Source organism: Hydractinia symbiolongicarpus, chromosome 10, assembly GCF_029227915.1.
Source record: "Hydractinia symbiolongicarpus strain clone_291-10 chromosome 10, HSymV2.1, whole genome shotgun sequence".
In the NCBI taxonomy this organism is placed as follows: domain Eukaryota; kingdom Metazoa; phylum Cnidaria; class Hydrozoa; order Anthoathecata; family Hydractiniidae; genus Hydractinia; species Hydractinia symbiolongicarpus.
Genome location: NC_079884.1, coordinates 725352 through 747754, shown reverse-complemented (window position 1 = coordinate 747754; position 22403 = coordinate 725352). Strand labels below are relative to the sequence as shown.

Sequence of the window (22403 nt, the reverse complement as noted above, 5' to 3'; positions counted from 1 at the left end):
AGCATAATATACTTTGAAGTAACTAAATTTCACGGAACCTAAATTATTGTTTTTGCGGGAATTAAGTTTGGTGAAAAGTTATTAAACTTGCGAATCCCAAAATTTAGTATTTGCCGCGAAATTTCGTTTCATTTGAGAGCAACAACAACTTTGCCACCAGGGCTATTCGCTTGTCAGAAGTGATGACGAATGATATAAAAGCGGTCGGCCCCGATTATATTTGTTCTATAAGTCTGGAATAATATTTGACTGTCATACATAAGCCAGCCTTCCCCGATTATGTGCGTTCTATAAAAAGTGAGAAATAATAGAAAAATGCCATACATAAGCCGGTCGGCCCGATTACGTTCGTTCTATAAGTCTCGAATAATATTTGACTGTGTCATACATAAGTCGGCCTGCCCCGATTATGTTCGTTCTATAATAAATGAGAAATAATATTACACTGTCGTATATAAACTGGCCTGCCCTGATTATATGTCCCTTTTATAAGTGCCAAATAATATTTTTTGAGTAATAAGCCGGCCTGTCCTGATTATGTTGCCCTGATTATGTATTTTCTGCCCTGTTCTTAACCGGTGCAAGCTGCCGTACTTAATCAGGCCAACGTTCATTATCCGGGCAGAACAGTTATAGCTAGCTCTCGTACTCTGTGCAGGAGCTATATATAACCACTTCGATTCCTCTTGACGGCAATTCAACATGGGCAAGTAAATGTTACCATATCCCGGGTTAACCCAAGCCATGTGAGGGAAATTGGGGAGATGGCTCCATCGGTGGGCTGTTGGATGTTGCCAGGAGTTGTCTAGTAGAGCGTAGGCCCTAATTGAGACTGCATAGCCTAAAATCAGCAATTAATATTCTAGGACTTCGATATTAGTGAGGCTAGCCATTTAAAATATGCACATCTATCTATGTGTAGCTAGCCCCACAAATATCAAGGGACCTTCGAAACATTTTTTCGCGCTCTGTTAGGGGGATATCGCTGCTAAGGGGGAGAGGGGGTCTGAAGTTTGAAAAAAAAATTCGCTGAGAATTAAGAAATTTTAAAAATTTGTTTGTGGCCTGAAAATTTTTTGGTCGTTCATGAGCATAATTCCTCTTGTCATCAATTCAGATAACTTTTATCCACAAAACACGCCCCCTGAGCCTTCCAAGATTTATCCGAATGTGTGTATTTCATGGACGGAAATCCGCTAAAAGAGGGGGGAGGGGGTCTGAATCTTAGCTGCGATATCCCGCTAACAGGGCCCTAAAAAAATTTTCGAAGGCCCCAAGGAATAGGCTATGTGTTCATTTTGAGCTACCCAATTAGGGTCTGTGCTCTACGTCTGTGGTGTGGTGCACATCCAACGGCCCACCACATAATGTGCCATCTCCCCAATTTTCGTCACATGGCTTGGGTTAACCCTGGGGGTATTCTGTATTTTAGGTGAAGAGAGTGTGCAAAGCTAGACACATTATTTTGGAATTTGAAGAACAATGTTAAGAAGTTTGAGCTAAGATAATTTTTTGGAGCAAAATCTAGATAGCTAAGCTAACTTGTTATTGCCTTTCGTTAGCTAATTAAAGCATTCTTCCCCCCTACAAACTAGGTTTGTTTTTACCCAGAGAAATTTAAAAAAAAAGGTGTAGCACAAATGCGATTCGTCAATTAAGCCAACTGTCAATTTTCACTACGGCAACAAAGCTGAACCAAATCGCCGAATCGTACACCACTAAGAAAGAAGATAAATATATTTGAGTAATATTTGATAAAAAAATGCAAAGGGAAGAGCACATTAATGACATAAATAGAAAAATACTAATTAAATATTTTAAAATTAGAACCATTGCATCTTGTTTAACACCTAACACCAAAACCTTTTTAATAATGCACTTGTAATGCCATGTGTCTGCGCCTCAGCATAGGCTCGTGCCACCCAAAGTAGATTGGTCAAACTAGAAAAACAATTTAAATGTGTCCATACCTTTCTTGGGAAAGAAAGGGAATATTCATTAAATAACTTTATACTCTCAAGACTGATGCCATGTTAGTATTCAAAGCCATGAATCGCATTGCTCCTAATTACATCTGCTCGAAATTCTTTTTGACAAAAAAACTGCCACAATTACTGTGCCAAACAGAGGAGCTTCTAAAAACAGGTTCACATTTCCTTTGGTCAACACGTAATTTGGCAAAAGAGCCTTCCCGTTTAGAGCTGCAAAAGTGTGAAATAATCTTTCAGACCAAGTGACCTGTAATGGAAGGCTGCGGCAAATTCTAATGGAGATCACTTTTTAATTTTTGTTTTTAATTCTTTTTCCTTTCATTTTTCACAGATTAAAAATGTTACTATGTTTGATTGAGCTGAGGTATAGTCTAGGGTTCTTTTTTGTTTCAGTAGCCCATAGTGGAAACAATCCACCAACTATATAGGTTTTTGAGAATTTCTGGTCTTTTATTATTATTTATTTACCATATTCCATAAAAGGTAATGGTTCCCCTGTGTTGAAAAAGTGTTACATGTTCATATTTATTCTACGATCTCCACACATTTAATATTGAAAAAAGACAGAATAAATTTTCAAATAAATGGTCAATGGCTGCCAAACATTCCCTATGTGTTAAATTCAACTGTTTTTCCCTATGTTATAACAGAGAAATTGTACTTATAATTTGCCACAGATGTTGAACTTTGTGACAGCAAAAATGTCAGATTTTTTTAATGTTTTTTTGTAGAAATTAGAAAGAAGCAATGTGTATAATAAATTATAAATAAAACTAAAAAACATGTGACACCTCTTTCATGAATCTTTTGTATATCTTCTCATTTGTAATAAAGTAATTATTCAACTATGCAAGCAAATTCAAAACGAAAGACCAGCAGTAATTGATTTGTGTATGTTGTGCAAACTGACTCCTATCACAGTCAGAATGATGACGAAACAGAAACAAAGATTATTATTACAGGTGTTTTACAGTGTTTAATGTACTGTATTTGTTAAGGTGTGAGTAAGGGAAAAGTGCGATGTTTTAAAATAGCTCCTAATAAAATTACGTGAAAATGGTAATATTGTTGTTTAATATTTTCTGAAAGATTATAAAATTGCCTAAAAAATTATTGGGAACGAAATAAAATTGAAGTTGTTAAAGGACACTAAAAAAAATGACCTCTCCTTTACTAATACATCTCCATTTACAAAACTTTTAGTTTTTCATAATTGATGTTCACAGTTTTGTAATCACATCACATTGATCTATAAAAACGATCTGAAAATTGTAGTGTAATTTTCCGTATTGAAGATATTTTCCATTAACTTTTTTTATCGAATTACAAACCATAATTCGCTAAAAAATTGTCATAACTCGAGATCTCTTCACACTTACGAATTAAATTTAAAATCGTTTTTAGATATAACATATGTCTTTGAAAGCTGCTCACCCTCCACCTTGTAGCTTTTATTGTTTTGTAAATGGAGATGAAAAGGCTAGCAGTACTAACACAAAAAATGAACATTGCGAAAAAGAGCTTTAAAGATTTTTAAAAATATCATCACTTTCGTATAGTTAAATGGTCGCTACTGGTATTTTTCACAACTTCTCTACAACACGCGTCTCTGCTCATATTCGCACTTAAAACATATTCACAAGAAGAGAGATGGGCAAAGTAAAAATAAACAAAAAGGAAAAAATGTTACAAAACCTGATGGAATAGAGATTAAAAAGAATGATATGATAACATAAATGTCTGAGTCGTATTCGCTATCGCTGAATAAAACATCCATTATTTTCTTTCGACTTACACTTTTGTTCAATTTGCGTATTATTTTTTATTTTAAATCTTCGCTTGGCCGGAGCTTAAAACTCTTTGTTCTAATTTTTTTTCTCTTTTTTGAAGGAGCAGAAGCTTTATGACAATAAGTAGACATTTTTTAATATTTTATATAGCTTGATGTTGTTAGTGTTGCTCGCTTGTAAAAAAAACTTTTTCCTGAAAAAGCATTAATGAAAGTCAAAGTGAAAAAAGTGATTTTTAATTGATTGGATAAAAACAAACAATCGTTAAAAGAAAAGCGATACAAAGAAATTCAATGGTATCGTTTTTTACAACGGGTGTGATTACGTTATTGTTACAAACTATGCTCATATCACAGTTTATTCCCAAAGTGAGAAATATAAAAATTTACACCTACATTTGAACTTTTTAGCACGTTCAGCTGGAAAACAAATGATGAGGATTGTGTTTTTGGAAAAAAGGCGCATTTCTATCCTTTATAAAAAAATTAATTCACCATTAAAAAGTTAATTTTTTATTTTTATAAAAGAAATTAAAAAAAAGCAAAAAAAAACTATTTTTTTCCCTTACACCTTAAGTTTATTAAGAACTCTCAGGCTTCATGCAAACAAAGATTTTTTGTGTCACCTTGTCACATCATCTGACTGAATTGTCTCAACTCTGAATTACATGGAAAGGATTTGCTAATTATAAGTTTTCCAATCAAAAGCACTTTAAGACAAAAACTTTTTGCATTGAATAAAATAGGTATACTCTGTAACAAGTTGTCTTGGTTAAATATTTTTTGTGACTACTTTTAACTAAATTAAACTTACGTTGTTTTCCACAGAAACAGTATCACAGGGATTTTTTAATCCAATAAAAAATATGGAAATAAGTTACTATAAGGTTTGTTGATGTGAAATATAGTTCCAATTATTAGGTTTTACTAAAATGGATGTTCTTCTGTTGCGTGAAAAAGATGGAGAGAACGATAAATACCACACCTTGTTCAAAGAAAATGGTTACAATGCAACATCTATTCCTGTGCTTGATTTTATGTTTTGTAATTTGGAAATACTAACTGACATAATTAGTAATATTAGCGATTATTCTGGTGTTATTTTTACAAGTAAACGAGCCATCACTGCATTTTCAAATTGTTGCAGCTCATCTGACATACAATATATATCGAAGCTTTCTGATTTCAATATTTATGTTGTTGGTCATTCTTCTGCTGCAAGTTTGACAAAATTGGGATTAAAATGCATTGGTGAAAATACTGGTAATGCAGAGGAACTGTCAGAGTTGATCATATCAAAGGAACAAGAAGTGCACAAACCATTTTTATTTCCTTGTGGAAATTTAGCAAAAGAAACTATACCAACAAAACTTGCTGAGAAAAAGATATCAGTTAAAAGTGTATCATGTTATACAACAGTTCCCAACAAGCAGTTTATTTCGAAATTTAAATTGTTTTTGGAGAAGTCGATACCAGATTATATTGCATATTTTAGTCCTTCAGGTGTAGACTTTTATTTTTCACAGATAAAGGAACTTCTAGGTGACATTACTGTTGTCAAATTTTTATGTATTGGAAGGACTACAGAAAAAGCTTTAAAAAACTTTGACACAGATGTTTATGGTGTTGCAAAAAAACCTACTGCTCAAGGATTATTGGATGCTATAAAAAAAGGGAGCTGAATTGTAACTATGTTGTTAATTTCATAGCAAATGTGCGTAATTCCTTTATTTAATAAAATGTTTTGTGTTTTTTTTGTATATAATTATAGTTTGCCAATTTGAATTTGAAGATCAAAGTATAGTAATCGCATAACTGAATTAACTTTAGCTGCCAGTACTGGAATATTTCAGTGTGGAATATATTTTTCTGTTTTTAAATTGTTGTCTTTTTCTTTAACATGGCTTCCATCTGAAGATTGAAATTGGTGGTATACCAGGCTACTATGGTAAAAAGGTGATTTGATATGATCCTAATACTCTTCGCTGATGTAGGTTTCACAAATAATTGCAGGCTCCCCTGGTAAAATTAAACTGGCCCAGTTGAAGTAAAAAATTAACAAAATGGTAGAAATAAAATGTATTTTATTTTTTAACGTAGCCTAGAATAAACTCGCTTGTTCATGACATGATAATATTTTTATATTATTCAATGTAATTTGTTCTTTGCTGTGTTTTTAAAATGTAAGTCAAATTTAACATTTTTTAACATTATTTTCTTATATAACAAATGGTGAAAGTCACTTGCAAATCTCATTTTTTTAAATTTTTTTAATAAATTCTAAAATATTAGGGAAGTTATATCAGTCATGTGTCGAAATTATGCACAGTAGTTTCTATTGATGAAATAAAGTTATATATCAATATATATATCAGTTATATATCAAAAATTAAATTATAAATTGATAAAGTTAATTAACACGGTTATATACCTAGGAGAAATTCATGCAATTTTGAGGATTACCAGAGACTTCCTAAGGAAAACCTGTAGTCGCACCCGAATTCCCAATTTGACGTCAATTCTTATATAATGTCTGGAGCAAATTGTTATTCAGTTTTAAATCAGAATTAAAAAAAAAAGATTTTCAAAGAGTGAGTATAAGCCATTACAAAAAACACTTGTCAAAACCAACGTTTGTTATTCCAAAAAAAATTATTTTGTTGTTTATATATCCAATATTACTTGTAGTTGCTTAGCAATCTTGTATAATTAAACAGCAATATAGAAAAAACATTGTGTTGGAGAAATTTACAAGGGTATTGTGTAAAGCTTGATGTGCTGTATTTTTGATTAAGACAAAATAAAGGTTAGGTAGCTGACACCCTGCTGTTGTGGTTTGTGGTGTAGCTCTCGTGATTTGAGCTAATTTGGTCTCAACTGATCCCTAATTGCCACAAGGCTAGAGATGATTTCAGTTATTTTCACTTGTTTTCACTTGGCCTCAAACTTTTGGGTGCAATGCAATAGCTTCACTAAAATTAAAAATGCTAATGCTTGATGGAGTTTTTGTTTCATTACAATTTTTTGAACCAGCTTACAACTTACTCTATAAATGGAGACACTAAATGTAAATATTCCATCACACATAGAATCGATTTTTCATTGAGTTGTAATTCATCATTGATTGTCTTTATTATCTAGTCAAACATATAAAAATATTTTACAAATTTACAAAAAACACAAATTTGCATATGGAAATTGATGAACAGGAATTTAAACCAAGAGGTGAGATATTTTTGTTAGTGTTACTTATGGTACTGAATATTTGTAGAATCTGAGTCTTACAGGGGTCCCAGCTGGCATAAAACCATAAAAAATCATAAAATTACCAATTTTTTCTCAAAAATCATAAAATCACCATAAAATTGATTTGTTGGCATAAAAAATCATAATTTTTGTACATGTGTTCTCCAAAATTTTGTTTATGCATTTTTAATTTTGTTTGCTCTTTACTTAGCATTTATTATTCTTATGACATTTCCCAGAGTTTTGTGTAGCAATTGTTTAAGTCGAGAAGAGAGTAGAACAACTTTTTTCAAGGTTAGTAATTACAATAGTGATTGATTAAACACTGTCAAAGCTATCCTAGGCTCAGTTTTGTTAAAAATGATAAATTTTCAGCTTATTGTAAAATTTGTGTTAAAGCATTCAAAATTGACAACAGTGGGTTATCTCAAGTAAAATCACATGCAAAGTGTCATGCATCTGGATCAAAAAATGATCTTATCAATCAGAGGACATTTACAACTAATTCCGAAGATGGCAAGTTAAATCTCAGTCAAGGCAGTTTATTCCTAAGCCAAGAAAATTTAGTAACAAAGGCAGATATTATACAAGCTGTGTAGATAGTTGATAAAAACCAAAAAACAAATTTTAGAGGCAAACCCTTAGACTTAATTGATTTAACCCATTGTTTAGAAATGAACCTTGGTACATAGTAACAGTATAGACTGTCAAAGCAAATTCAAAGCATTTTTTTTTGTGTTGACCCAGTTTTCCAAGCGTTATCCAGTTTTTATAGATATGTCAAATCTATGAGAAATTAGTAAGGATCATTGAACCACATGTTTATCAAAATTAGGCAATAGCATAAAATTAGCTCAATTTTCATAAAAATGGCATAACATTAGAAGTGGAGGGCATAAAATAGCATAAAAATAGGGTGTAAATTGGCATAAAATCATAAATAAAATGTGTGTTTTTGCCCTGGGACCCCTGGTCTTATTCAAATGACAGTTATCCGTCTCCTTTCTTCTCCAGTAAACAATTGTAAAAAATTATTTCACTGATAAATCAGAACAATGATGTAAAGCTGTATAAATGATTGATAGATCAAGATAAACAAAAGATTTCTCCTTGGAAGTATATAAAAAAATTAAAAGTCATGAATCGTTTAAATATTGTAGCTGTAACAACAAGATCTAAGCATTTAAAGTCTATTGCAGCATTAAATTTTTCGAAATGTGGTAATCTTATAGGATGTAATAGCAAGCATATTCTGCTTTGTTTTTATATACATTTTTTTTCCAAAAGAAAACGTTAAAGTCAGTTAAAGACCTCTGGAAATGAAGCTTCTCAAGTTCTTCTAATACTGCAAAACATCCTTGCAATGCCATTCAATCCATAGACACATTTATGTAGTTTTCACAGAAGATTCTTTTTAGCCAATTCTTTAGTTGGTGGAGTAACGTATGTTTCGCTTCAAATGCTATCCTTGTAGAAAAGCAGACTTAATATTAATAGAAAACATTTTCAATCTTGTTGTAATACTAAGAAGATGGGAGAATCCGATTCAATTGAACCTTCTTCTTGAAAACCTCTTACTATAAATCTTGTACACCAAAATAAAAAGTTTGACAATGCAATTTGTGACTGCAAATAAACTTGTTTTTTTGTTCCAATTACATGAGTTTTGATTATTTGCATTTTAGGTTTATGTGGCTTGAATAATATTGGAAACACTTGTTACATGAACTCAGCATTACAGTCTTTGTCTAATTGGTATGCTTTCAATTTTCTTTTGTATATATACAATTTGTTTATTTTTGCTCAATTCTAAAGTTATAAAAGCACACTTTTGTAAATATTGGTTAAACATTTATTTTTTTTAGTCCACAGTTAACACATTTTTTCTTGAAATTTGATGAATTTGAAACCCTACCAACTAATGAAAAATTGACAGTGGCTAAATGTTACAAAGATTTAATATCTCAGCTATGGAACAAAAAAAGGTATGGACTAAAAATTAGTATTAGTTTCACAACACAGAGTACTATTGGTGCTACTATACTTTTTCACGGGCCTATTGTACTGCTACATTTCTAAATTATAGACCGAAACAACTTACACCGTCTCTTTTGTTAAGAGCAATACGTATTCAGAATTCTACTTTTCGAGGATATGCACAACAGGTATAAAATTTAATATAAATTGTGGATATTTTTTCATGGCATATTTTGTTTCTCTCTGTTGAAGAAGAAAAATGATAAAAGTAATTCCATTCAGTTGTTTTGACAAAAAATCAATGCAGGTTAGTTAGATTATAGAACACAAATTATACAGTTAGCATGTAGTAGAAATATTCTCTCAAAAGTAGATGAAACTTTTGTGTTTCTACAAAATTTATAATAGAATATTTTAGAGAGCTGAACAAAATTAAATGTACAGTACGTATTAAAAAAAATGCTTTTACTTCTTCTGTGTAAAATATACCAGGACCCACGTTTGTCATGTTAAATTTGATCCCTAGAAGCAAAAATAATTATCTGCCTGTCATCAATAGTTTAAAAATTTGGTAGATTATACCTCTACCTTTGTTTTATTGGAGTGAAAGGAAGCAAGTTGGTATTTGTGAATGTAAGAAAAGTGCCAAACATTTGCCTTGCATTTACCTTTTTTAGGTCTTCAGGTGGTTCTAGATAAGCGTTAAAACTGCAAGGGGTTCTTGTTTAATGTAAATTAATTATAGAAGTTTTTATAACCACGCAGTCATGGACAGGAAAGAAAATATGTTCATAGGTCATAGGTATTGAAGAAAAAATTAAATTAAAATTAAAGACATACTAAAGTGTTTGGTTTGGTTTGCTTTTAGGACACACAGGAATTCTTAAGATGTTTAATGGACCGTTTGCATGAGGAGTTAAAACATCCTGAAGTCACATATGCAAAGAGTTTAAATGTGAACGGTTGTGGTGATGATGATAATGAAGATTCTGCTGCTCAGTGTAACAAAAAATTGCTTTGTGGTAACAGAACTTCTTATGGTTTGTGTGTTATTAGTTTGTTTATGTAGTCATGTTCACAGGGAAAAATTTTTCATGAATTTTTTTAAGCATTCCTTATCTGAATTACTACTTTAAATTAAGCTGAAAAACATAAATAAAATAATCAAAGCTTTTTGTTTTTGGTATACTATCTTTTCATGACAAAACCAAAAAAGTGCTGTGTTTGGAAATGTCAGATAAAATGTTTGGAAATGTGAAATAAAAAACCCATAAAAAAGTAAAAAAACATTTTTTCAAGGATACGTCTACCAGGGTATAACATGCTTATAACAGGTGGCTAACTAGCTTATCAACAATGTACTAGAAGATAACTTGTTGATGAAAGACGTAAGAAAGCAAAATCAACAAAAAAGCATTAGCTTCATAGAAATCCAATGTGTATATCAAATGTGTATAACTTTTTTTGTACATCTCTTCTAGACTCCCCAGAGGATATGAATGTTGATGAGGAACAATCAAATGTATTACTTTATAGTCAAAAGTCAGTTTCTAAAGAATCTAGATCACTCTCAACATCAAAAAGACAGAGAAGCGAATCTGAAAGTAGTAGAAAACGGAAATGCCTAACAAAAAGTCAAGGTATATGTTTATTTTATATTGTACAGTTTTGTAATTCTATGTGTGCACAGGTGATTTGTGCAAAAATTAATGATTAATGTTAAAAATTGTGATTTGTAGGTTTTTTGTTATTCTTTTGAAAACTTTATGGGGTTTATATTTGCAGATTTCAAAAAAAATTAGGAACAAGAAAATTTAATTTTAATTCTGTATGTTTTTGTCTTACATAAATTTATTTTGTTTTATTATTATTATTATTTTTTTTTTTTGATTGGCCTCTTACAAAATGAATTTGCAGGACAAATCATAAAAAATTTAATTTAAAAGATTTCAAACGCTTTAACTGAAATATTGATAGTCTCGCAATTTTTTGTAATTTATATTACTTTATATAATTTTTTTCTTCATGAAGCCTTACCAAATTCTTTTCAACGTTTTCGTCACCTATATTTTCTTGCAGTATTCTTTTAAGCTTCCACTGATAACACAGGCTCGCTCACATAATTATGACAGCCTACTTTCATACACCTTTGATTTTCACATTAACATGGCTAATGTAAAAATTTAGTATCCCATTTTTTTTTTCCACGCAAAACTTTAAGATGTACAAACATTTCCTGAATACATTAAACGAAAAGTAAAAATATGATTTATTCCTCAAATTATACAATAAATTCTTATATATGCTTTCACTTGGGGTAATTTTAAACCCTGTCAATATCCAGCATGCATTTCTTTCTTTTAGAAATAAAATATCGAAGCATAATAACATGTGTGTTTGATGGAAAGCTGTTGAGTTCAGTACAATGTCTGACTTGTAAAAATGTAAGTGGAGATACACAAGAAAACAAAATATTTTCACTTCTTTTACCTCTGTATTGCTATTGTAGACAAGCATTAAAACGTTGTCCATGTTTTTTTTCTAGAAATCAGATACTGTCGAAACGTTTCAAGACCTTTCACTACCAATACCCAGTAAGCAAACTATAAAACCGCATGGAATACACTTTTTATATAAAGCGCAACTCTAAAAAGAAGAGTATGGGAATTTAATTAGGAGATTATAAAAGCACCTGTTCTAAACACAGGTTTTCTTTGGTTTATATTTCCTTTTTATCAACACTTATATTTTCTGTGTTGCTTCTAGCTGACCATTCTTAAAAAGCTTTTTCATCAACACCCTAACTGTTGCATAAAAATGTGAAATTAGTCCAATTATTCTAATTTTTTTATCATGGGATAGGTACAGACGATTTAAATCACATGCATACTCAAGCAGTGTTTACATGCTCTTCCGGCAAGTATAATGGCACTAGTTGGATGCCTTATGTATGGGATTGGATAAAAAGGTAGGTTCACATTAAGCTGTTAATGTATGACAACTCGCTTTGCATTAAGGGAGGTTTTCCACAAATTTACTTGTTAATGCAGCTCTTAAGATGTTACTCTATAGTTTTTCTAAACTAACGAAAAAATTTTGAAATTCTATTTTGGAAGTTGCCATAGCCACGGTGTTAGTTACTCCCAGAAAAAAAATTTGTTTTTTTAGCACTGTTTTTTTTTAAACTTTTGTTCTATGTCAAAAGAAAGCATCGTGAAGAAAGTTCACATGTAAATCAATTGACTTATAAAGTTAGCTTCAGAAAACATGTTCTAAGAATACTGAAGACGTCATAACGTCATTGATGAAGTCCATGCCAAATATCATCCACATGGCTTAATTTATTCAAAAGTTAAGGTGGTTTAACTCACTCTGCCATGGTATTTGATACAAAAAAGCCCAGCATAAAGGGTTAAAACAAACTTGAATTTAAACATGAGAAATCATCTCACTTATAGCATATTTTCTTTTCGTTGATGCTTGTATTGTGTGTGTATGTCACTATGTATATACCTCTTTAAATGAAAGTAATGCAATTCATGTTTTTTTAGTTGGTTTGTTGGTCCAGATATTAAATTGCAAGATTGTCTTTCAGCTTTCTTCACAAATGATGAACTGAAAGGTGGAGTTTCTACTTTTTATAATTTTTTTTCTGATTAGAAGAATCAATGACCTAATAAATACTGGACTTTCAAAATGTTCTGAATTGACATGTCTTTATAGTACCAACAGTACGGATGAGTGAGTGATGAAAGAAAGCAACATTTCGAGTTATTGCATTGCCTTGTAAATTCTACCCTTTTTGTAAGGTATCTGCCATAAATCTTTTTGGCATATTGGAGAGAAAAATTTAACTAGGTCTTTTGAAAGATTGAGCACTCTGGTAGTGTTGTTCCCTATACGGAAATTTGGAGGTAGCTCGCTTCACAAATTTCATCAAAAGGTCTAAAAACATCCATACAATTCGTACCTTCTTAAATTTTGGGTTCCAATTTACAACTTGAAAGGCAGTAAACCAGACCATCCTTAAATAATTATTGGTTTGACTTCCTCTGACTCATAGTTTTGTTGCAGAGTCATTAGACCGAGAGATTTCCTTTTTTTTTACCTCTTCATCAGGTAAAAAAATACATTACTGTATTCTGATCTCCTTTCGACCCTCGCCTTACTGTTTGCGCTGTGTTCGACAATAGAACATTCTTATTTCAATATACCTCAAAAGATGATTTTTTATCAGGCTTTATTTTTAAGAGGAATCGATGTTCTTGATGTTGAGCGCTTCATAGCAGTCAAAGCGAACATCAGCACCATCTTTCCTAACTAAAATCACGCCAGCGTAACTACATAATGTACTGATATTTACAGTAGAAATTGGATATTTTTCTGTTGTTTTTTTAATCATTTTGTGCGGAGCTATCTTAAAACCCAAAAAACCCTGAAAAAGACATGGAATGTGTTAGATAAATCGAAAATAAAAATTATAAACTTTCCAAAAAGCGAAGACCCCTGCAGTATTGTTTTTTTTATCGCTTTGTTTATATCATTTTTATTTAGCTATAAAAAAATATTTGGATCATTAGGTTATCTGTTTTTAAGTCGAAAATGGTAGAAATATTGGAAAAAGAGTGATGAAAAATCCTGACTTAAAATTATTATGGTTAGAAAGAAATTGCGAGAGTTCGGTCGGAGAACGCCAAACGAATATCTTTTTAAGGACTGCCCCAGTTAGATGTCATTTTAAGAATCATTTTTTATTTTCGTTACTGAAACGTTTGTATGTCACCAAGTGTATAAAATGAAAGTAAAAACAAAAAAACAAACGGTTTAGCTTTATCTCTCAGATCAAAAAACTTTGAACAAAACCCTCCTTAGGTCGACGGAACAGCTGTTATTTTAATATTGATGAAGACAAAGGTTAGAATACACCTTAATTGGCCATCAAAGGTTGTTCTGTTCAAACAGGAAAAAAATTAACATGTTTTTGTGAAAGAAACACACACCTGCAACTATTACAAACTGCAATGTATTTATTAAACCACCAAGAAAATTGTTATTTTTAATGTTTCCTCTTTGTTTTAGGTGATAACATGTATAATTGTGAAAAATGCAAAAAGTGAGTGAAAATGTTTTACTCTGTTGAATATTTGCTACTACTGTTTGTGATGTTTGTTAATAATTCTTCTTCTTTTAGATTACGCAATGGTCTAAAATACTCACGTGTCTATTCATTACCCGAGGTATGGAAATTATGATTGCACGACACATTCTTGTTAGCCTGCTCAAATTCACAAAAGTTGTTTTTTCGATCGCTTACTTTTTTATAGGTTTTGTGCATCCACTTGAAACGATTTCGACACGAACTTTACCACTCTTCAAAAATAAATACATACATTTCTTTCCCAATACGTAATCTGGACTTAAGCTTGTTCTTATCTAAAGGTAGGTTGGACTCGCCATTCTATCTGCTCTGGCAGCAGCTACTCCTATTTCTGTTTGTTCTGATTCGAAGTTTTGTAAACAATTTGCAAGCTATTGCACAACAACATAATCATACGGCAAATTCTTTGATAATTGTCCGAATCATGTTCTTGTTGTGGATGGGACAATTTTAAGTTTTTGGGTGATTATTGTTTGACTCTCGATGATGCACGATCCTTTTTATCAAGAATTTCTTTCTTATTGTTAGATTCCACCCAAGCGAAATCTACATCAAATTATGATCTCACCGCAATTATATGTCATTTTGGAAACGTGGGAGGTATATTTTTGTGTTTTATTCTCAAAGGTTACGCAATTTATTCCAAATCATGGAAAAAATCCGTATAATGTTTGTTGTAAGGACAATAAACTTATCATAGTGGAAACTGCTAGATGTTTATCTATATTATTTACAAATATAATCTAAAAGAAAGCAACCTCCTGTAAATTTTTCGTTGAATTCCACTTGAAGTTGCCTTGTGGCTTTGATTTTTAATTTTGATTTTTACAAGCTCGTGAGCTTGTATTAAAACGCAAATGTGTCCTACAAGAATGGAAATTTTTGCCTCTCTGAGCACCGACACGGGAGTAGTCGTGTGTTCGAATCTCATCTTGGTAACTATTTTTACTTTTTTTTTCTTTTTACTACCTCGCCCGCGAGGACGTGTTTACAGACTGACCTAACGAAAATTGAAATTTCGAGAAATTTTCTATCAATATTATTGCCTATCCGAATAGCAAAATATGTCGTGTCTAACTTCAGCTTTTTATACACTTTTTTGGCGAGGTTGTTTGCGTATATCATACGTCTTGTTTGACCTACTTTGCACTTGACTTGAGTTACAAAAGATGTCCAGATGTATATAGTTTAACAGAGTAATGTGTAAAGTGTGCAATGGTACGCTAACGTGTTCTTTTAGGGGGCGCGCTAATTTATGACAGAAGAAGTACGGATAGTAAATAAACTAAATGAAAATAGAGGGAATTATGGTATTCAAATAACAAATAAGTAAATTTCTTTGCGTTGGAATCTTTTTTAGGTGGGCACTACATCGCATACGCTAAGAATTGTATTAATAACAAATGGTATGAATTTAACGATTCACGCATCCATGAAGGTGAGAAAACATGTTTTGATAAATACAGGCGACGGTTCACTTACCTTTGCTGAAGTGTCTTTGTCTTGTATTGTTGTATTTTATTGTTAATAACATATTTAACATTTGTACCGAATCAAATATAACCTATCGAAATTTTTTTTTAGTTCCAGAAACAACGGTTGCTGCTGCGGAAGCTTATGTTCTCTTTTATAGGTATGGAAGACTTGAAGAACTTTTTTACTCATTTTTTAGTCTAAGAACTTTATATCATACAATTTTTGTTTCAGTCTCAAAGATAGCAACGCAGAAAATTTTAGAAAACGTATAAATTCTCGGTTGGAAACAACAGATACGGTGAGCATTGTTACGTTTTCTGAAAATTAACTCTCCTCCAGAGGTTTTTATTTAGCGAGACTTTATTCATGTGATATATACAAATGTGTGAAAAGTTCCAAAGGTGTATACTTCTGTCGGAATGTTTTTTGTTTGAACTAATAAGATTTTTGAGTGAGCTTGAATTTTGGATTGGCTGATTGAAGCATGTTGTCGCAAGTCGACATACCCGCTAATATCCAATCAAAATATTAAGCGAAGACTCATGTGTGTGTCATCCTGCGCTAACCAGGAATCCGGCATCCCTGTTTGCTTCTATCAGGAAAAAGGCTAAAAAATTCGGGTTTTTCTGTGTATTTTGACGTCATAAAAGTTTCTTTTTGTTGTTTTTATGTTTTTTTACGACTGTTTGTGCTGAAGTCTTGTCACGTGGGCAAGGGTATTCCAGTAATTCTCAAATCTCACTGTCATTAAAATATCTCCCAAAAACCTTCTGTTGATTTTATTTAGAATTTTCAAGACATACGTTATATTTCAAAAGAATGGTTAAACAGATTCGATTCCTGCGTACAACCAGGTGAGTTCGCTTCATTCACTCGGAAGAAAAAATCAGAAGAAAGTCGGCAATTGTAACGAAAATTACAAACAGTCGTGTGTTGTTATGGAGTATTAAATTAACAAATTTATGTGCTCTTATGAAAATACATAAATAATTAAAGCATGAATTAATTTGCACATTAACGGTGTTATAATTCATGGTACTTTGGTAATTTTAGCCCATTTTACCGGCTTCATAACCGGGCAAGCCTACTTAACCGGCCAACCGTCACAAGCCGGCTTGTCTCGTGTGATTAGCCCTTAATTAAGTTTACGCGCAGTGTTTTTAAAAATTTTTGTCATTAAAACGCAAATTTTAGAATGTTTGCCAAAGGTGCCGGTGAACATTATTATTTAGAAATGTTATCACTTATTTTGCTGTTTTTAAATGTGTTTGTTAAAACCTTGTCAGTTTTCCCAAAATGTGGGTAAATTGATCAGTTCTCACTTGAACATTTACTTGTCAAATATTCTCTTCGTAACTTCTTATAATTGACAATTTGTTTTTAGGTCCCATCTGTAATTACGATTTCATCTGCGAACACGGGAGTAAGTTCTTACTGATAAATTGTTGAAATTATGTGAGGTCTTTTAAATGTAACTGTATTGTTGCGGGGTAAACTATTTATACTTCCTGTGTCTTATGTAGACATTAAATACTTTTTTCTAACCTTTAAAACTAGCGTGTTCTGAATAGTATTCGCAGCTTGTTGATTTCCGCCAGCGAAAGCGGAATCTTTAAAATTGCCTGAAGAGATATATAGATAGATAGAGAGATAGAGGCAGCACAGCTAGGCTGGACGCCCAAAACTTATCCAGGCTAAAGCCTTATTCCTCGTTTTGACAGATTTTTTCTGAGAACGAGGCTAAAATGAGTTTTAAGCCAATAAGAATCCTACCAGTGCAACAAATTGGTTTATTATCCAATAAACAATACTTTTTTTTAAGTTTATATGCTATCGAAAGTTAAAGCTCGTGCAGTGTAGCACAATGAAGATCGTCCTATGATGCGCCATCTTTAATGTTATTAACGTTTCCCTTTAAAAATTTAAGTCATTTTTTTCTGTACAATTTTGCAAGCACGTAGACTAAAGCTATATTCAGCTATTATTCATGAGTTTTAATTTAAAGAGGAATTGTTGAGGCTGAATATTTTTGGTGAAAGATAATGTATTATGGCTATGAAATCGTGACAAGTGTGTCATAAAAGAAAAAATAAGAATATGTTGTCTGTAAATAACCTTTCGTAACTGATTATGTAAAAAAAAATTTGCTGCCACCTTTAAAGATAATTTCAAAGTTGTTTTTTCAGAAAAAGAGAAAATAGATAAATTTTCAGCCTTGCCGTTGTTCTTATTTGGTTTTTATTGTTCATCAATTTTCAGGATTATTATTTTTCTTTTAAAATTCTTCTTATAGAGAAATGAAATTTATGTAAGTTAAGTTAGCTATGATTTTCAGTTACAATTATAACCAAAAATTTAATTTTAAAATTTTAGAATATTCAATAATTTTGTTCCCCCATATTACTCAGTCCTCTTCACAGTTCAGTAATTTTTCATATTATTGCTAATGGTGGAAATCTTTAAGCCGCAGAGCTTCTTGTTTAATCAAACGTACTGAAGACAAAATCTGAAAAAGTTACCATCATTGTTTAGATATTAGTCTTTGTTTCTCATCTCGAATACAATCCTTATTTGTACCTGTTCCTCAATCCATATCAAACGAGCTGCTAGAAAGGTAAGAAAATATAACAAATGTTAAGGTAGCCTTTACATGATGTTTCAATTTAGGGCAAAATAAAAATTTCATTTCGGTCTCTTCTGTAGTTTCGAAGTGAACCCAAGGTATAAAAGGATGTTGGACTTATATTACAGAACTTAGGAAGTTAGTTAACCAGTGTTTTTAAATTGTTTAAAAAACTTGTTTCGTTCTTAAAGATATTCACATTTAAAGAATTTCAGATTTAATTATGCTGCATAGATTATGATGTCATATTTGATTAATCGCAAATTTTAACCTTGCATAGATATTATAAAGGTGAATTGATTAGCATAATTTTGACAATGACACTCGTTTCCTCGTCCTAGGCCTCTTAAATTTTTTTGAATGACCGAAAGGTTCCTTAGCCATGAGACCCAGCGTAATTTTTGTTACCACTAGGAAATCGGAATATTTAAGGTGGGAAAAATTACGCTGGGTCTCAAGCGATTTTTTGCAGTCAAAATACTGGCGCACTTTTTGATTGGTTACTTCTATTGTTCTTTGTTTACGTGGTCAATTTCGGGAATGAATGGCCTCACTCACCCGAACAAACATAATATTTTGTTGTATTATATAAGAGGTTCAGATGTGACTACGCGGACTTTGGTAGATTGTAATTCGGGGTCTACTAAGAGATGGATTGGAAATTTGAGATTTGCACTGACAATTTATTTTCGTCTTTGTTTGTGAGAAACTAAATTTGATATGCTCGAAGAAGGCTTAGTTAACTCGGCTTAAGCTACCTAAGTATAGCAAAGAAAAATTGTCGTCGTTTTTTATTCAGTGCGACCTGCTTTAAGTAGGATTGTTTTTTAATTTTAGGTTTGGTGGTGGGCCTGAAATATCTACACTTGAAGTTTGCCCTTTATGCATGGTACGACTTTTCCTTTATTTCACAATGCAAATGATAATTCTTGGTTCACGCTCCTCACTTTATACAATTGTTTTCTTACTCAGAAACTGGAGGAAAGGAAACACTATGAATTTGAAACATTCAGTAAAGTAAGTAGTCATTAAGTTTCACTTCCCGCTCTTCTGTTTCTCTAATATTCCAATTCTGGGGGTGTGTGTATAATTTTTGCAGCTTTATCAAGAATTTCAAGAAGGCGAGAATGTGAAGATATCCTATCAAATAAGCTTGATTTGGTATGACGCTTGGTATGATTTTGTTACTGGGAGAACTTCTGGTACGTATCATATTTACATAGCAAGGTTATAACCTTCATTATTTTATCTTTTTGATAAGCTTAAATTTTTCCTAGAAAATCTAGAAACAATTGAGTTCGAATTATATTTGTCATTATAATTATTTTTTTTGTTTAATTTTTTTATTATTTATTTTATTTGAGACATCTTTTAAGGAGGTTTAAACGCAACAATAAAATTTCTGGTCCAAAAAAACTAAGTGCTTGCCACACAAATAATTAGCTAGACTAAAACCGGAGATTCACAAGAGAAAACGAAGAAAGGGTTGGTGCGCCTCCTCAAAACATCGACTTTTTAACAACAACTTAAAACCTCAATTTTTCTTTTACACAACTACACGGTTTGTCACATGTTTTTATCTTATGAGTACAGAAATAATTTGTTCTTTACTTGGGTCGTTACCTTTAAAATTTCCTTAAATTTTTCAATTTCCTTGGAAAAATATGAAAATGTCTTCAAATCTGAAATACCACCGTCTTCTTAAAAAAGCTTGTAAATGCTCATCAAAATTCTTAAAATCCCCTCAAATTTAGTAGCTAAAAAGGGATCAAGAACAATATTGACCTGCTTTTCTTTTTCTTATCACGAACTTCTTTTTTATTTAGAATACCCCGGACCGATTAATAACGATGATATAACAGACGACAGTATGTACACAAATGAAAAACTATCCTTCGAGATCTTTTATATGTGAAACTTTTACCACGAATTTATATCTTTAGAATCTTCTTATGGCTTAATATCAAAAAAATCGTGGCAATTCCTACATTTACGATACGGTGGAGGTCCTGAACTAATACGATGTCATACCGAAGATGAAGAAAAAGAATCAGAAGAAGAAGGAATGGGTAAAGAGGAAAGAGAATTGTCAGCCTCGTTGTAAAAATATTTGATGCTTAATAGGAAGTCTGAAATTGTTAACTCATAATTTCAAAACCAGAGTTCTGCATCAATTATAAATAGTTGCACATTGGAAATGATACTAAATTTCATTGTGTGCGTGAAAGTTTATTTATCATATCATTTATATCATCCTTCACAGTGAGCGGCAACACCTTGGCTAATTTGCTTTTTCTACTTTATTTCTCTAATGAATTTCCTAAAAAACATTTTAAACTTGAACTCAGGCACTTAAACGTTTTCAGTGATATTTTAGATGAAAATTATTGACTCGAGAAACTCGAAATCGAGTTTTAAATACGCCTACTGATCTCATTTCATTAAAGGTTGTCTCAGCCCTTCCTTATCAGATCTACACTTTACATATTGGTATCCCTCTTCTACCATAACGTCCGACTGTATAAAGCTGGGGTAAGAAACTTGGTGGCATTCTAGTTTGAACAAATACAATTAGTCAACTGTGTTCTTGGCGATGTCAGTATTTTTGCTATGACGTCACATCAATGCTATTGTATATATCTATAGGAAGCTTGTTTATGAAAACTTTGAAGCTAAGGTATTAAAAGTTTGTGTCAATAGACAGAAAAAATTCGCCGTGTCGTTTCTGTCGTGTTACAGACGTTTGATGTGGTGTTGATGTCTCGATAATCTTTAAAGTGAAGCATATATGTTTATTTTCTGTGAAAAATACTGTTTTTAGGTAGGTACCTTTAGTTTTATCGTAAAGTATTTGTAGAAGACAAGTTGCTGCATGATAGATGAGTCAGACTATGTCTAAAAGATACCCTTTTCACACCATTTGTTTACTTAAGACTGTCATGAGTGCTAATGTTTATCTGTTGATGTTATTTTGAAATTGTTATTAGAAATTTTAGATAATTACTTGTAATAAGAGAATCATAAGTATATTGTTTTTTTTGCTGTGTTTTCACCTAATCAAACACATTCGGAAAAACATTGCGAGTTTCTGTCGTCGTATTCTCTCAGTTATTCGGGAAATTCGGTAAAAATTTAGTCTTGTGGCAACTGTTTTTGTCAAGAGAAAGTAGTCTTAAGTTTTTTTGAGAGAAATTTCAACTCGCACACGAACAATAAACATGAAAACGTTTTAGTAAAAATAGGGACTAAAACTTAAAAATATATTAATAACACTTAAACCACATGACAAGGCTATAAAAAGTTTACGAAATATCTCAGACACAATTGTGTTCCGTGTAAACGAATGTTTGTTATCAAATCCAGAACTTAAAAATCAAAAACTTAACGCTGCCTTTATGCGGTGAATTCAGGTGATCCCGTTTCTACCTATTGGAACAGCCACAAAACTAAAAGTATAATTCCCAAAAGAAATTCAGACTGTATGGTGGTATGAAGCCTTATTACGTATAAAGAATTAGGAAAGTCTGTGTGATGAGAAGTACCCACAACACAACACACGAAAAAACACATCAATGATTCACTAAGGTTCGGCAGCGTGCTTATAATTTGCTTAAAGAATCCCAACCTAGCCTGAATATGCTGTAAGCGTTATGGCTGTAAAATACATGCGTGGTTAACCTATTTGTTAACTGTTTATAAGCGTATTTCTGGAGAATATTGACAGTAAAAAGGATTGCTCAAAAAAAAAAAAAAAAAATCAAGAAAGTGGGTTAGTTGAACTTGAAGCTATCTGTCAATTAAGGCTTCTGACTACGGCTGTAATACGAATGGGGGAAAAAAACAAGTAATCGAGATTTTGAGTCTTTGTAAGTTCTTTATCTTGAGAATTAGTTTGTTGATATCTAAATATAACTGAATTAATTTGATGTGTTGTCAAAGTGACTAACCTTAAATTGTCAGGCTGTTAACATGTTAAATTTATAATGTTTCATTAAGTCAACAAATTAGCAGACACATCAAATTACCGGGTAAACTTTTTTGCACTGACAAAATCACGGTCAAAACCTCACAAGAAAGTTTTTATATGGCAGGCAGTCAATTCGCGGACACTCTAATTACCGCACAATTTTTTTGCACGAAATG

General features: G+C 31.9%; 2 protein-coding genes across 2 annotated transcripts; both read left to right on the top strand.

The window, feature by feature from the left end:
* Nucleotides 1-1057: 1057 nt before the first annotated feature.
* On the top strand, nucleotides 1058-6764 carry LOC130612087 (uroporphyrinogen-III synthase-like). Its single transcript, XM_057433376.1, has one exon. The coding sequence runs from the start codon at nucleotides 4713-4715 to the stop codon at nucleotides 5460-5462; it is 750 nt and encodes a 249-aa protein (XP_057289359.1). The 5' UTR covers nucleotides 1058-4712; the 3' UTR covers nucleotides 5463-6764.
* Nucleotides 6765-6900: 136 nt separating this feature from the next.
* LOC130612086 (ubiquitin carboxyl-terminal hydrolase 20-like) lies at nucleotides 6901-21452 on the top strand. The gene is made up of 25 exons (XM_057433375.1): nucleotides 6901-7005; nucleotides 8712-8781; nucleotides 8892-9011; nucleotides 9113-9191; nucleotides 9872-10043; nucleotides 10485-10643; nucleotides 11368-11447; nucleotides 11549-11597; nucleotides 11866-11971; nucleotides 12555-12625; nucleotides 14083-14116; nucleotides 14195-14240; nucleotides 14328-14442; nucleotides 14690-14761; nucleotides 15522-15599; nucleotides 15746-15794; nucleotides 15869-15935; nucleotides 16425-16491; nucleotides 17022-17060; nucleotides 18170-18251; nucleotides 19098-19149; nucleotides 19233-19277; nucleotides 19360-19462; nucleotides 20087-20128; nucleotides 20204-21452. The coding sequence occupies exons 1-25, from the start codon at nucleotides 6972-6974 to the stop codon at nucleotides 20362-20364; spliced, it is 1992 nt and encodes a 663-aa protein (XP_057289358.1). The 5' UTR covers nucleotides 6901-6971; the 3' UTR covers nucleotides 20365-21452.
* The last annotated feature ends 951 nt before the right edge of the window (nucleotides 21453-22403 follow it).

Bases quoted from the DNA above. Each gene is read 5' to 3' on its own strand.
- LOC130612087 (XM_057433376.1), top strand. From the start codon at position 4,713: ATGGATGTTCTTCTGTTGCGTGAAAAAGATGGAGAGAACGATAAATAC.
- LOC130612086 (XM_057433375.1), top strand. From the start codon at position 6,972: ATGGAAATTGATGAACAGGAATTTAAACCAAGAG. The intron at 9,012-9,112 runs GTATGGACTAAA...TCTAAATTATAG, and splicing joins CAGCTATGGAACAAAAAAAG to ACCGAAACAACTTACACCGT. The intron at 10,644-11,367 runs GTATATGTTTAT...TCTTTCTTTTAG, and splicing joins ATGCCTAACAAAAAGTCAAG to AAATAAAATATCGAAGCATA.